General features: G+C 36.4%; 1 protein-coding gene across 2 annotated transcripts in view; it reads left to right on the forward strand.

The window, feature by feature from the left end:
• Window positions 1–17,113, forward strand: part of POLA1 (DNA polymerase alpha 1, catalytic subunit) — a 296,467-nt gene that overhangs the window by 227,843 nt on the left and 51,511 nt on the right. For both annotated transcript variants that reach the window (XM_081276741.1, XM_081276742.1), the window contains exon 36: window positions 1,027–1,123. In XM_081276741.1, the coding sequence (XP_081132867.1) occupies window positions 1,027–1,123 (97 nt within the window). The remainder of the gene's footprint in view (window positions 1–1,026; window positions 1,124–17,113) is intronic.

Below are 17,113 nucleotides of genomic sequence, written 5' to 3' on the forward strand. Positions count from 1 at the left end.
GACTGCATGTGTTTTTCCTGGCACAGGGTGAGAGACAGTTTCTTAAGAGAATATACAGTGCCTTGTTTTTGTTGTTGTTGTTTGTTTGTTTGTTTTGTTGTTGTTGTTGTTGTTTGTACCAAGTATTGAATTCAGGGACTCTTAACCATTGAACTACATCCCCAGCCATTTTTTTTAATTTTTATTTAGAGATAGGGTCTAAGTTCCTGAGGCTGGCTTTGAACTCACAATCCTCCTGCCTTAGTCTCCAGAGCCGCTGGGATTACAGGCACATGCAACCCCAGGCCACAGTATCTCTTTTAACCTCAGGAGCATCGGCATTCAGCATTTGTGTGCTGAATGAATACTAGTTTCAGACATATCTCTGGTGTTTGGTGAACTAGAACTTGCCAAAGTTATGAAACATGTTTTGACATGGGTATAATGGAAAACCTTGGTTATTTCATTTCTTGTGCTACTTCTCAGAGGTCATAACACTGCCTGTTTAGGATTAGCACAGGGCAGTTGATCAAGATGTTACTCAAGTCTGTGCTTACTTCCCAGTATTGTGTCTGCAAGCTAATCCCCAGTGAAGGCAATAGATTGTCGCCACAAGTCAGAAAATTGGGTTCATAGTATAGCAATATATGTTAAACAGTTTCAGAAATTGTTTAACTTCCTGCTAGCATGGACAGGTCCTAGTTAGGAAGCATGGTACCACTTTTCCCAATTAACAGTGCAAATTGTCACGGGTGCATAGGAATTTGCAATTTGACAAAATCAGTTTTTTGACAGCAGGGGCAGTCAGTCTGCAGCTTTGCAAGTAGTAATCTATGATCGAAGTGGTAGGATTTATTCTGAATTATGAAAGGTATGTATGCTATATGAGTGGGACAAACCATTAGTATGATTCTTTCCTTCTTATTCACCCCCTTTTAAAAAAATGCTGCTTGATAGGGAAGTTGAAATTAGGGAATATACTCTGCTGAGAGTGATCTCCATCACCCCCCCAATAGTAGTATTCATGTATTTTCTGTTATATTGCAGTATTCTGACAAGTCCCTGTACACCCAGCTGTGCTTTTACCGGTACATTTTTGATGTGGACTATGCACTGGAGAAACTTATTACCGATCATGAGAAAGGTACGTTAAAATACTGTAATTACCTTTGAGTTTAAAGTGGAAATTTGCATCATAAAAGCCAGACCTACTGTGTCAGGCTGTTCACACAGCATCACATTGCTGTCTCGGAAGCAGGTTGTGGGGGCCTGTGTGAACAGAGGGATCTCCTGCATGAGGGGCGGTGGCATAGGAATCCCCAGATTTGGCCCCCACAGCCTGTCTCACATTGTTTTCTATCAAAGCAAGGCTTTGGAGGAGGAACGGTACAAAAAGGACTCGTTAATGCTATATTTTGAGAATGCTATTTTCTATAGAGTTTAGTAATTGTAATAAAGTAAGCATAGGCAACGTGATCATTGGGCCTACAAAAACCAGATATTACCACAAAAAAAAAATAGACCTGGAGTGTGTCTCTGCTGTTCACTAAAAGCCTAGGTTCATTTTGAAAGAGAGGGATGGGGTGGAGTTCTTTTATTGACTCCATCCTAAGAGAGTATATAGGTGCCTCAGCCCATATGATCAGATGCTGCCTGGAACCCTCTGCACTTGGCGTTTCCTTATACAAGACTTACAGGCACCGTGGGACTTAATGGGTCTGGGAAAAGCTTTGTTACATAACTTAAAGTATTTGAAAATGTCATGACAAGTGCATGTTTTTTCTCCTACCTGAAAATCACATTGACAACTTTTCTATTACCTGTAAAAAATAAAAAAAGGCAAATTTACACATTTTTCTTATTAGTTACCTACAGAGTGTTTATGTTGTTTGTCAGTGAATATCAATTCAACATTTTGTTGGTCGGTATTAGGGCTGGAGGCAACCTCAACGGCATATAAAAACCTCCAAATATTGCTGTATTTCCTCACATAACAATCCCCATGCTGCCCTTGATTTGGTTGCACTGTTTTCAATTCCAATCATAATTGACTTCAGTTTTTCCATCTCCAAGATAGGCTAGAAATTATTTCTTAAATTGCCTTTACTAACTTGGTTTTTCTGTCCTTAGATATAAAATATTTTACAGCTGACACAGGACTTGATTTGGATATTAATATCTTATCCTTAGATGTTCAACAAAGATGGGCTATCTTCACAGTGTATTTTCCATGAATTAGTAAAATTTATATAGAAAAGAAATTCCTTCTGTCCATTAATAACTAGGTTTTAGAATTTCCATGCATGGCTAACATCTAGCCTATATTTACTTGGAATATCATCAATGGACGTTTTTCTTTAGCCCCCAAAAGCCTTTCCTTAAAGGTGGTCATGAGTTGAAAATATTAAGTATGGAAGCATTGTGTGTTTCTATTGGGCCAGTTATGTCCTTCTGGGTATCAGTATATTAGAACCTGCTCTCCCATGACTCCTTTCTGAATATGGCCATCTTAGGTTGTTCTCTAGATGTTTTTAGACTCCAAGGGGATAGAATCCTCCTCCGTATAGCTCCAAAATTCCTTTTTGGGAAGTGAATCAGTCTTTTATGAAGAGCGGTTTTCAAAAAGTCTGGTGACTCTTGGAGTCATGGAGAGAGAGGAGTGATCTGGAAAGTCACTGTGAACTTATTCTGCCTTCTTGGAGAACATTGAGGGGTATAGATTGCTTCCTGGGACAATGGGAGGGAATATAGTGGCCACTTAGAAGCTTCTTGCTTGGCAAAAGAGGAGAAGTATTGTCAGGATCCGTATACTCAGTTTATTGTAGTCCCATTTTGCAGTGTGTTTAAGAATGGGGACACATTTTTTGTTGTTTATTTCTAATAAATACACTACCCAGCAGTTAGGGCAAAAAAAAATGGTACTAAGAGAATTATTGACAAGTTCTTTTATATGTCAGAAGGCTAAAGGAAATTTTTTAAAAAGAAGAGTACAAAATGTATGTGTCTGACAGAAGGAACTTCATGAAATGTTCTGAGAGCCCTTTTATTTTATTTATTGAATTTTAACTGTTGAAACTTTTCTTTAAACTTCCTCTTGCTTATTTATTATTCCTAAGTTATAGTTTAGGAAGGAGCCAGTTAGCTGATATTTATGTGCTCAGGGCATTTTCAGATCCTACAGTGATGCTAATTGGTATTATGGTATTTGTTCGCAGTGGGATTTAAACTGAAACTCTGGGTCATGCTTACCAGTGACCCATGAGCAGAAGTTTCCTAACACATGATATGTTATAAGCTGCCTCCCAAGAGTTTCTTGGGGCATGGTTCCTGTGCCCACATATTCTATTTCTGAAGGTGAGACGTAAAATTTTAGGAAGGTATAACTTTTAGAAAATATTCCTAGGTAATTCTGATGTGCAGCCTATAGTGCATAGAACAATTAATAGAGAGGAAATCCATACATTTAAATTAGTATATATAAAATCACTTGTCCCTTTAAAAGTTAGAATGAAATTTTCTCTTCTGATTTGCTCTTCAAGAGAAACATGCTATAAAAATGAATTTAAAATCTGTGGGAACCAGAAGGCAAATATATTTATTCAATTTGGACCAAGGCCAGAACACCAGTAGACATTAACAGCAGAAGTCCTGTGAAAAGTGATAGTTGTTACACAGAGTTATATCATTAAGAGTGGAATCTAAGTATTGTCTGTCAACAAGTGCCCTGTAACTAGAGTGTGAAGTATTTACTGTAGACTCTCCTTTACTGTCAGTACCCTAGCAACATTTCCTTCGCTAAGATTGTTTTACCATTTCCATTATAAAGCCCATATTTTAAGGGTTGTAACTGGATGGTGGTTTTAATTTTTGTTTGAAAGTTGGCAATTTGACTTGGAAAAATCATGTACAAATTATTTGAAAGAGGTTTATTTATTTTTACAGTGAAAAGTAGCTCTGTCAAAGCTTTTTCTGTGCTTTGCTTTCAAACGAAAGTTTACAGGCCATTAGTCCATAATGTGAATTAACCCCATTTGGTATTTTTCTCTTTCCTTTAAAATGGTAAAGGACTGTTATTCACTTTGGTGAAGTGTTTACTGCATATTCACTGTAACTACATAACATTTTAAAAATCTTATTTCTGTGGGACTTTGCATTATTATTGTAACTGCTCCAGAATGTACACAGATGACATAATGGATTCAAAGGAGGTTTTAGAGGAACACTGTGGCAATATATAAAGTAAAAATCCATTTCCAGGATGGCAGCATGAAATGGTCCTGTTTGACTGCATCATCCCATGGTGCCTTAGCCTGAGTAGGGATAAGTGAACAGTGTGAAGAAACCTGGATCAGTTCAAATCTTTGTTCAGTGGCCTAAATTAAAATGCAAGAGGGGAAGAAGTCTCTTATTTTTCTCAAGTAAACCTTTTGTTGTTGTTTATTCAGCAGTAGTAAAAAGCAGTATATGTACATGTAGATCCTATTGTGTGTTGAGTGTGATGCCACATGGCAGAGAAAGCAAGATGGATGGTTGACAGTCCCTCCTCTGGAGGAACTGAGAGTGCGTTAGGGAAGACAGCTTAGTGTGTGATAAGGCCGAGAGTCACCACCAACCTGGTCAGATTGTTTTAAAAGCAGAGAAGGAGCCACTAACTCACTTTTTACTTCAGGGTTTGGTCTTTATTTCTAGAAAGAAACATTTTTTCTGTTTGTATTCTTAGCAGATGCATATATCCTCTGATTCTGTGACAGCTAATGTTAGTAGGAAGGTGTATTAGTTTGCTAGAACTGCCAAAACAAAGTACCCCATACTGAGTAGCTTCAACAACAGAAAATAATTTCTTAGTTCTGAAGGCTGGAAGTCTGTGATCAAGGGTGGGTGTCTTCTAAGGCTTTTGTCCTTGACCTGCAGATGGCATTTTCTCCTTGTGTCTTCACATGATTTTTCCCTCTGAACCTTATTTCCTTTTCATATTTTGACACCAGACATATTGGATTAGGACCCATCCTAAAGATCTCATTTTAATTTAGTTACTCCTTTAAAGACCCTGTCTCCAAATACAGTCATACTCTAAGTTGTAAAGGGTTAGGATTTCAAATGCTATTTCATGATGAATTCTGGGAGATACCATAACAGATGTTCTTCTACATGATGAACTTTCCCCCCTTTAAATACATTGCTTTTATCTGCCAGAATTTGAACACTGGGATTTAGGATTCTGTTGAAGAAAGGAATTGGAATTGCAGGTGGAAACTAAAAGATGGTGATTTTGGTGATTTAACCTTATAAATAGCATCTGTTAAGAAGCCTGACTTCTTGGGCTGGGGTTGTGGCTCAGTCGTAGAGCACTCGCCTCACATGTGTGAAGCACGGGTTAAATCCTCACATAAAGGTATCGTGTCCATCTACAACTTAAAAAAAAATTTAAAAGAAGAAGAAGCCTGACTTCTCAACGAGAGTGTCTTTAAGCTTAGACAGACTATCTTCATATCACCTCTGTTTCTTGCAAAGGGTTGTAGGCAAGCCTCTAGTTTCCCATCTGTAAAGATTGTTGTGCTGTGCTGTGCTTGCTTCTCTCAATCAGATGAAATCTTGTATTCACTTCTCCTTGAGCTATGGTCTCACCTGCTTTCTTTACTTGATTTTTTTTCTTAAACTTTTCAGTTTCTTGTTATTGCCTCTTTTTTTTTTTTTTTTTTTTTTGGTGCTGGGAATTGAACCCAGAGGACTCTACCACTGAGTTACATCCCCAGTCCTTTTTATTTTATTTTTTATTTTGAGATACAGTCTTGCTCTTTTCTCTGCACAGTGTGTACCACTAGACCTGTCTTTCTGTCTTTTCTCTATGCCTGATGGTAACATCTGCAAGGCATTTCTTATTTCCATTAATACCACCCAGAATTAGGCTGTTCATTTGTAAGGTACTTGATAGTTTCCCATTGTCCTTTCACATGTGTAACACAAGTCCTCCCAACAGCCTTGTGAGGCAGCAATGGATAACGCCCATTATTTGATGAAGAAATTAGTTATGTAAATGTCCCCAATTTTATGTTCCCATAGCCCCCTTTTGAGTGCCATTCTCATAGAGCTTATCCTGAATTATTTTATTTTACATTCTCTTTCACTCAGTTCATGGAGACAGAGGGTTGTATCCTGTTTGTGCTTTTGCCCATTGTAGCCAGCTCACTCACACAAGCAATTTTAAGGATTTTAGAAAAATTGGTCCTAGGAAACGCTTCTGTACATTACTGAGAAGCAATTTGAAGTAAAGTTGTAGAACCTCCTATAGTGTTTGGCTTGAACTTGGGTTTGCTATAAATTGAAGTTATTGGAGTTCCTTGACATGTGCAAATTAAATGTGTTGCTTCAACTCTTTACAAGTGATGCTAAAGGAAAATGATAAGTTGCATCTGTCATTTTGCTGATACCAAATTTTGAATTGAATGGAAAGAATATCAAGTCACTTGCCAGACATGGTGGTACACACCCATAATCCCAGAGACCTGTAAGGCTGAGGCAGGAGGATTGCAAGTTCAAGGTCAGCCTTGGCAATTTAGTGGGACCCTGTCTCAAAATCAAAAATAAGAAAGGTTGGGGATGTAGCTCAATGGTAGAGCACCCCTGGGCTCAAATCCCCAGGAACCGCCCCCCCCACCACCACCACCAAAAAAGTAGACTCTGTCAGCTTGGTCCATTTAGTCTTTTTTTTTTTTTTTTTTTTTTTTTTTTTTTTTTTTTGGTGCTGGGGATTGAACCCAGACGTGCTTTAGCACTGAGCCACATCCCCAGCCCCTTTAATTGTTTTTTTTTTTTTAATTTTGAGACAGAGTCTTGCTAAGTTGCTGAGACTGGCCTTGAACTTGCAGTCCTCCTGCTCCATCCTCCTGTGTCACTGGGATGACAAGCATGTGGTTGTGTGCCTCTTTTTAAAGCCCATTTGTGTTGGGTTATTCCACTGAAAAACTGTTTTTAGAGATGAACCTTTTCTCTGTTTTTAGGAGCTAATACCAGGTAAAGTACACATAAAACAATTCACACCTACTAAATACACAAAAATATAAGCAGAAATTCACTTAAAGCATCTGTTCTTCTTAAAATTCTACCTTTTATCATTGTGAAAACAGTTTTGTTTATAAAAATAGGTTTTGAGATGGGTAACTTTAAGCTTTTTTTTCCTTTAACAGTTCCATTGATGAGTTTAAGGGAAGTTTTATGATAGGAGGCTCTAAGTTGGCAATTAAGAACAAACAGCCACCTGTTTGTGATTAGGAAGTGATTGTAAAAATCTGTAAAAAATTTTGAAAACAGGAAAGTGGGAGTTTTTGTTGTTATTGTTAGATGTTACTTAGTTTTACTGTTTAAAATGAAAATATAATGTAGTGCTAAAGTACAAAACTAAGTAACAATTGTGATTGTAATTTGTGGTGATGTGCAAGGTGGAAAAATAAGTAAGGAACACTAGAAATTTATAGTCACTATCTATGGATAATAGACAATTTTTATTTTCTCCTTTATACTGTTATCTAATTCCTAAATTATAATCTGATCATGTACTGCTTTATAATAAAAAAATGAGGAGCACTGAAATTTTACAAATAAATAATTTTACTCAACTTGAAATAATTATTCAAACAATTTAGCAATTGAGGGAGAAAACAACATAGAAATGAACTCAAATCGGCTTTTTTCTCTGCAGTTTTTTTCCCAAGAACCTAAGACCTTATTACTCAAAGTGTGATCAGTACACTATCAGCGTCAGCATCACCTGGGAGCTTGTTAGAAATGCAAAATATTGGGCCCTCTCTAGATCTACTACATCAGCATCTGCATTTTAACACGATCCCCAGGTGATTCCTAGGCATATTAAAGTTTGAAAAGCACTAATTCAAACGATTCTCCTCTCTTAGTAACTAAAGCCTAATTTCAAATCCTACTTCCATTTCATTCTTTCATTGGTTAGGGCCATCCTTTTGGTAAAATTTTAAAATGACAAATATGCAAGGTACAGAAGGGCTACCCAAGTTTAAGATAGACTTCACATTATATTCTGACCCTTTGAAATATATTTTGTAATTAAGCTAAAAATGTAGTTTTCTGACAAAGGCTAGGAGAGGAGACAAAAGCAAGAAAGCATGAGCTCTTCCACTTTGTTTCTTCTTAACTAGAAGGAACAAGGGAAGAGTAAATTAGGATTTTCAAAATAGCTTTCAGCTTCTCAAGATTAGTGGCTTATAAAAGAGAGAAGTGGAATGTAGTTCTACACCCTCTTTATGTAAGGGCCTTTCTACACAGACCCAAAGTGAAGTCTCACCCAAACACTACATTCTGAACCTCATTAGAACATTGATTTTAGCATGTTTGAAAAGATTTCAAGGCCTTGAACTAGATTTTTGTAAATGGAAACCAGAATCTTTTTCTTATATTTTGGTACCCAAAAGTTTTTGAAATTTACTTTTCCTACTGTTGCTGAATTTTATGTGCAGTTTTTATGCTCACCACAATAATGACAAAGTAATTATTTCCTTTGGCAGCATGGAGCCCCATCACAAGGTTTTGTTTTTCAGAGTACTGCCTGCTTTGTTTTCATTTTTGTTTTATTTTTAACAAAAAATGACTTTATGATATAACAGAAGAGAAACTACATTTCCCAGGAAATCATCTCCTTAATTGCTTTGCCCAAAAGTAGAAGTGCCTTCCTTGACTCTGTACATTTTCTGTCATCTTCTTTTTGATAGTTAAAGTAATATATGAAAGTTGCCATGGTTTGGGCAGCAAACTTCTAGATTCTGATGATGTGTCTTTAAGCCCATTTCTGTAAATATGCACTCATCCTTTGCATTTTTATGTATACTGGGACCTACAGGCATTCTATGATAACAGCCAAGTGACTTAATTTATACAATCATTTCCAATTACTGTCTTCTCAATGGGTAGGTTCCTTTCCTCTTTATAGTGACACAGCAACAAAAACAAAGGCACCAGTGTTGCATAGCTAGGTGATAAAGTAAGTGGTGGTTGGTGGTCTTCATTTGCAAAGATATTGTTATTTTTGGAAGGATAAAAGTGGGAAGAACCTGATAAGATTTTCTTTCATGTACTTTTTAAAGATACATTTCTATCACCAATGACTGAAAAAATATTAAACAATTTTCAAGCAGTTAGATCATAACATGAGCTAATCACTTTATTTTGAAGAAAAGTATTTTTAAACAGTTGGGCTAGTGAATTTACTTTTAAAATGTATTGTGCTTACACAGTAGATGGTTTTATTTCCATGATGTTTTTTACTACATAATTATACATCTTAATTACGTAATTACTATCATAATTATTATGTAATTGCATGTACTTCCACTAATTACAAAATCAGGAAGTGTAATTATCTAGTAAAAACTTTATGAAATTTCATGCACTAAAAATTACTTAAAAGGCTATTCCAGTGGTCTAGTGGAAGGCTTTCCATGGTTAGTCTTCTTAGTCATGACTTTAGAAGTTGAATTCATAGGCCAGGACAAGGAGGACAACTACAAACAGACCAACACTAAACTGAGTTTTATAGGTAAGATAGTCTCTATCCTTTTTGAGTTAAAGTTCAGGAGCATTTTAATTTCTTTGTGACTATGGATTTGTGGTATGAACATTTTATGTTTGAGTTAGCTATCACAAAAACTGTCAATGAAAAGGGCAGTTGTTTCTTAGAAAAGATTGGTTAATATAATTGGCAATCAAGACATTTAGGTTACAGAACAGCCAGGCATTCTGTGATTTTTATAATGTGAATGACTTAGTTAGCTATCTCTGTCTTTAAAAGCCATAATAATAATAATAATAATAATAATAATATTCACTATTTTTAGGTTTTGTTTTTAGTTTGGACAGGTTTTTTTCCAGTTTGTGTTTATATTTACTAAGTCTTGAGCAAACATATCAAAAGAGCACATTCTTTTTCTACTACTTGATGTCAAAAGCAGCTTTTGAGACATAAACATAAAATGCACAAACATGTAACATCAGACCATAAATCAAGACAGAAGGTTTAATTCAATAAAGCTATGATGCCTTTACCATTCAAAACGACATACAAATTGCACAGTGAAACAATAGTCATGACAGCAAATTAGATATGACATCTAAATTACACTACAAAGAGAAATCCCAGAACCATTTTTTGGTCTGTAGAAGTCTATTTTAGCCCAGGTTTAAAACCCAATCTAGAGACTGCTTTATTGTCTAAGTGGGGTAATGTTGTAGAAGACTAATTGGAGGTTGGTTGAATTAATTGCACATTAATTAGGAGGAAAGGGCTTATAATACTTATGGCAGAGAAGAGAGTAGATCCTTTAAGTATCATGATAGAATGTACTGTAAGTTTTAGCAATGAATATTAATCACTTCTTGGCCTTTTGGCTGAGATCAAGTGTAGGAATTAATATCAAATGATCAATATTTGTGTAACATGTATGTTATCTACTGTGATATAACCTATATAAAGCACTTGGGGGTTAAAAATGGTTATACTAAGTTTTCTTTCCCCCAAATTAGTGTTTTTCATTAGAAGTATAGTGAAATACCCACTTAAAATGTATCACAGTAACTTCTTTTGAAAAGGCAGTCTTAAACTTTAAAAGGTTCATTCAGCTCTGTAATCTTAGATGCAGATGATGTTTCATTTCCTCTTAAGGCATTCTATAAAGACACACTCTTCGTAATTTTATCGGTTATTGACTTGGTGACTTTTTATATCAGCTAAAATTTCTAATAAATGTGAATTTTAAAAAGTTAGTGAACAATATGAAAATACCAGTCCCATTTGCTTCAAGCAAATTTTAGAGGATTTATAGTCATTCAGAAGGGTTTCATGGTCTCAGAAATGTTTGGGATTTAAACAGGTTTAGTCTGACTCTGGTATTTTCCTCTTGTTAGGTAGGGATTCTTTTTAAATTGCATATTCTTTTCTTCATTTACTTAGCCCAGAATTTAATGTCTTAATCATTTCTTATTTGCCTTAACTCTATTGCAGTAACATTTCTTCTCATGGTTTCAAAAGTATTTATGCTCTCCCTGAGAGACAGCACTGCCTCTCACACATCCCCTTAATTTTTTGTTTTTGTTTTGATGGTTGAGGTTTTTTGTTTGTTTGTTTTGTTTTGTTTTTTACCAACTGCTTGTGTTGTACCAGAACAGCCTTTAATGGTTAAATGTTTGCTTAGTCCTCAATCTTTCCCGTTACTGACATAATGTTTACACTGACTTTCTATTCTGCTTTGCTTTCTTGCTTTTCATCTAAATTGATATAGGTCTTCATTGTCCTGCATGATTCTTTAAATTTTTCAAAATTTTCAAATCAATCATAACTTTTGAAGTCTAATAATGGTCCTATGATGTCTCCAGTTACCCTATAGCCCCAGGCCCAGATCTGATGTTGATTTTCACATTATTAGTCAGTCCCCATTTATAATGCTACCCCTCATATATAAAGAAAAACCCATCATTGAGTTGACTCATTCCTAGAGTAGTTCTTCCTGTAGTTGTCATGAATTTATTCAGATTCATGTGCTTTCTCCTACCTTGTGTCTAGAAGACAGCAACTAGACAGAATTAGCCACTTGTCATTGCATTAAATTGACTAACATTAATTGCATTCTCCCTGGTTAATGGCCCTGGGAAACCTTCTCTCCTTGGTCTGTGTGCCAAGCACGCCTACCATCCCTTGGAACTTAAGGCTTGAACCAGATGTGCTCCAAAAAAGATAGGTTTTCTGGTAATTTTATACTTTGATGTACTTTATTTGTTTTAAGAAATTGTTGTAAACTCAAATTCACAAGAAAAAAAAGGATCACAAAACTAGGTCTGTGTGTCTTTTTCTCTGTCCCCTTTTCTTGCCCTGCACTTATTTGACCCAATTCATTCAAGGAGTGAGTCTCTGCCCTATGTGATATGTAAAGGACACAATTGTAAGCAAGACCTAGTTCCTGCTTCTAGAGGTAGTACTATTCTGTGTGTGTGCATGTGTGTTGCTAGGGATCAAACCCAGGACCTTATGCATGCTAGGCAAGTGCTGTACCACTGTTGTATACTCCTAACACTAGAGGTGATACTGCTTCTGATGCCTTGCTTATTCATGCATTCATCCTCTAAATACCTACTTTTTATAGGACTTGATACTTTCTTTTTATTTTGCAGTGCTGGAAATCAAACCCAGAGCTTCACACATGATACTACTGAGCTATATCTCCAGCCCTTAGGACTTTGCTGTTTTATCGAAAACACACACATCCATTATCTTTTACTTTTTCCTATCCAGTCTTGTTAGACAGGGTTAGTTGACATTTTTTCAGATGAAAATACAACCTCAAAGAGATGAAATGACCAGGATTCACAGAAACTGAGCATCTGCTTCGAGGAAAGTTTCCTGGTAGAGATGGAATCTGAGTTGGGCTTTGGAAAATGGGTACGATTTTAATAGACATAAATGTAGTCATGTACTCTGAGACAAAGTTTTGTCTTACTTTTCTTTAAGCTCTCTTGCTTATCTACCTCTTATAAATCAAAAAACCACATCTGACAAATGCATGGTGATTTTAAAGCATGTCTGAATTGGAATATAGTCTAAAAGTGCTTACTAAAGAAGCTGGCCTGTGTAAAGCTTTAAGCCCAGGACTATAAACTGGAAGGGCAATTGCTCTTTACTCCCAGATGTAGCCGAGGGTGGTACTTTGAAATAAATTGATCCATCCTTCAGGATATGTCTGTCAAAAGTGTATCAAAATGTTTTCCTATCTTAAATTAATTCAGACTATAATAATGTAAGTATTTTGACATGAAAATGTTACATACTGTGATATATTCACTTACCTTAAAACAGACATCTTTAGCTTTAAAAGAAAAAGAAGTATGGTTAGACAAAACAAAACAGAAATAGGAATTAAAAGGAATGAATGACTGACTTTACTAGTTTTATTTAGAAGATAAAAATAAAGTCTCATTAGCATTGTTGACCATAGGATATAAAAATGTTTTACTTAAAACATGATTATTTTAACTAATGTGGTCAAAGTGTAAACATATGTGGGACCTGTTTATAAGTCACTGTTTACTGCTGAAATAACTCCTATGTTTTATTGGCATATTTTAAATTGTCTTATCCAAAAAAAGCATCGATGCTGAAAAGTCAGTCAAATCCAAGATAAAGAAGCCTGAACCTGAGACTGTTTAAAGAAAATTATTCAATAGAGCACACTCTGGTCTCTGTTAGTGAAGGCTTTATCACTTTTAACAAATGTGCCACAGTAAATTTATTAGTATGCTACAAAGAAATTTTCAAAATAATTAAGACTAAACTACACTTGTCAAAATAAATGAATGAAATACAATTTTGAATCATCTTTCTTCACTTATTGCTCATTTACATAATTCAGTAACTTACACAGGAGTCTTTCAGTCATTGGTGTGAATTAGCAAGGTTCTGCTATTCCTTGTTGTACAGGCAGGAATTATGCTACCATGTAATTAGCTATTCCAGACATGGACTAACGGGAAATACCAAAGGGCACAGCAAAATCTAAAGAGACAAGGCAGGGAATCTAAAGACAAGAGACAATCAAAGACACCCAACAAACTCAAGCTGGTAGACCACAGGGAATTCTGAATGAAGCCTCTTAATTTATTTTGAGAATAAGAAATCAGTAGTATGAGAGAAATCTCAACAAGATTAGCTGACTAAGCCTACTTAAAAAAAAAAAATCTCTATAGTGCATGGTGCGCCAGGTTAACCACTCCTGTTTGTTAGTCTGTATACAGCTCAACAAATAGCCAGCAAAGCTTTTCATGGGTATATAGTGGCTTTCCATTGAGGTTTTCACTCTTTGAAGGAGGTCGTTTATACCAATGAGATCTGTAGATGCAAATTGCTTTCCCTATATGTGAGGGGTCATTCCTTTCACAGCCCACTTGCTCATCTCTTTTATAGAGGTTTTGTTATTTTTGTACAGCTCCCAAAGGAATGATGGGAATTGTGCCCCACCCCCCATCTAACTTAGCATCCAAATCTTTTTCCTCCAGCTCTGTGAAACTTTTGTGTGCTGATCTTTGGGAACAAAACAGGCTGTTGGCAGCAGCCTTTAGCTCTGAATCAGGAAACTTTTTTTTTTCCTTCTTTCAACCTAAAATATCATCTCTTTAGATTTGCCTCTCTTGCTCACCTTATTCTAACAAAATATCTTTTTCATTATAGCAGTGTCACTGTAACATGCTAGGACATATGGGAAATTCTTGGAAGCAGTATCCTCAAAATGTCATTTTTAGTTTGGCTCCAAAATGGTGTAAGCTCATAGGAACTAGAACAGAGAAAGTGAAGGGAACAATTTAAGGGTTAGTTACAAAAGCCTAACTGATTCTATCACTGAAGCAGAGGGAAAGCTAATACCTGTCTTTTGCCTAGGCTTTAAGGAATCACAGACATTCCAAGGTTCTGGCCTTTGGGTAGGAGGAGCTTCAGGCACACTGTGTGAATGCTCTGTAAATATTTGGTGTTTCCTTCCTCCCTCCTTCCCTCCCTCCCTCTAGTATTTGTTGAGCACCAAGGGCGCTGACTTAGGCTTCTCAAGGGCAGTATAGGGTAATCCAGCTCTTGGAGCCAAGGCTCAGTGCATGTTTTAGCTTTCTGTTCCTTAATAGATAAGTGAAGTTGGGATGTGTGACTTAACCCCTCTACCGCCACACTATAAAACTGCAAGGAGAATAGTACCTGCCTCCTAGGGTTCTAAATTAAACAGATTAATTCAGAACAGGGCAATGTGTAAAATGCCTAGAACAGTGCCTGTCACATGACAATCATGTAATAAATGTCAGTTGATTTTATTCTTTCTGACAATAACATTTTGTCCAAAGCACTATTATAGTACTTAGTAGTCTAGTTACTGTTACTGCATTGCTTTCTGCAGCCTGTTGATGACCATATTTTGTTCAGATTTGTGCCCCCAAATGCTAATGTACAGTTCTAGACATGTGGTGAATGGTCCCTACTCACAATGAGACTAAAATTTGTCTTGATAGCTGTTTTCTCAGGGTTTTGTTGGGGAGGGATGGTACTAGGGATTGAACCGGGGCACTCTACCACTGAGCTACATCCCTAGCCCTCTTTACTTTTAATTTTGAGAGAGGGTCTCACTAAGTTGCTGAGGCTGGCCTGGAATTTATAATCCTCCTGCCTGAGCTTCCTGAGTAACTGGGATTACAGACATGTACCACTACACCCAGTAATTTTCTTATTTATTAAAATAGCATTCATAAAGTGTATGAAAAAAATATAAATTTAATTCTCAGTTATCTGTACTTAATGGAAGAAATTGAAACACAAATCATTCACAAACATCTGTTTTTTGTCTGTCCCTTTGCATATTTTCCACTAATACTAAACAATCAGTAATAACAGTTGGCTTTTTCTAAGGAGAGTAAAGAAAAGTTGTAATTGTTTGAGGAACGTCAGCCAGAACAAGTTCCAAATCATGTACCTTTTAGCAGAATAATTCTTAACCAGGGTGTATCTTTTGCACTTTTAGAAATGACTGGGGACAAGACAGCTGTGTATTTAAAAAAAAAAAACTCCACAGGTGATTCTGTTGCACACGCACAGTGATGAGAACCTCTGAGTTAGTGAAACTCTTCAAACTTTAATATTGCTTCTTGTCAAATATGCATTAAGTCTGACTTTGATATAGAAAAGAAGATTGGGTGGCATCTAGATAATAATTTAAATAGACACTAGAAAGGAAAATGAAGTCAAACACAAGAATATTTCCTAGATAAAGGAAGCATTTATGGTGCTATATGAGCTAATATAGCATCAGAGATAAAGTGAAAGAAAAAAATAGTCTAGAGAAAAGTAAGCAAGAAGAAACTGTTCTCTGGTAATGAGCAAACTGAAGATGAAATAAATGCATTTCAACAAAATTTGGCTACAAAGCTCATGTTATTTTCCCCCATTAACTTACTAGAAAAGGGCTGCCGAGAGTGGGGGATCCTTGAGGATACTGGATGGGTGAGTGAGAAGGTATTAAGGGGGAGGCTAGCCCAATTGTTATGATTAGGAGCCTCCACAGTTTGATCTTCTACATGCCTTGAAGCCCAGATGGATTGATCTTGGGAGGAGCAGCTTTCTTCAAGTTTCAGAATGTTACCCATCCCCCAAGTTGCTTGGGACGAGATGGTAGTAGTAGTAGTAGTAGAAGCTTTAAGAGGATTGGTTTCCCTGCCTAGATTGCCAGCTTTAATCCAGTATTTATCTGTTCGTATTCTAGTCATATTTTAAGGCCTTACAAGTACAAGTGATCTTTTTCCTGCAGTCCTGAACACTGTTTCTATTACATCATAACTCTTTGGAACAAGTGCCATGCTTGATAAGTTATTACATGTCTGATGGTAACTTACACACAATAGGAACCTAATAAATGGTGTGTGGAATTGTTTTCTAGAATGTAGCTTTCTGAGTTATCCTCTTTTCTCTGCTATTTCCCATCATACCCTCCAACTGTATCATAAAATGTTTTTCCATCCACATATCTACACATTCATTGAATATTAGCCCTACTATCTCCTCACTGCACATGGACTTAATTCCCACCTTAATTTGCCTGCTCTCTTGACAATTTCCACCAGAATTGGGCTATTATATCATGCATACATAAAGTCCAGCCTACTCATTCCTTTGTTTAAACCTTTAGGTTCTATTAATTAAATTGATACCCAGTTATATTAATATGGAATAAATTTAAAGAATCTGAAAAGCATACTTCAAATGAAGGCTGTCCTTGCCTAGGCCCATTCCTTCCTCCCTTAGAACCTATATACATATGATAGCAGCTAGCCATTTTGCTTGCCGGTTTATCTACTGATATACAGTTCTAGCTCTTTAATGACCTTGCTATCTTTAAATTTCTCCCAGCACTCCAACAAATTTGTGATTTAGTTGGCTAGCCTTTATTGTATCTTTAAATGTCTGGAGGCTGGCTCCAGATAGCTCTCCTGAAGTTGGGAAGGTAAGGAACTGCTGAGAGACTTGCACACTGGTCTTCTCTTATCTCCCCCTGGGACCCTAAGTGGAGCAGCATGCAGGCACACATGCTGATGTCAATGT

The sequence above is a fragment of the Spermophilus citellus genome, assembly GCF_964194105.1.
Source record: "Spermophilus citellus genome assembly, chromosome: X".
In the NCBI taxonomy this organism is placed as follows: domain Eukaryota; kingdom Metazoa; phylum Chordata; class Mammalia; order Rodentia; family Sciuridae; genus Spermophilus; species Spermophilus citellus.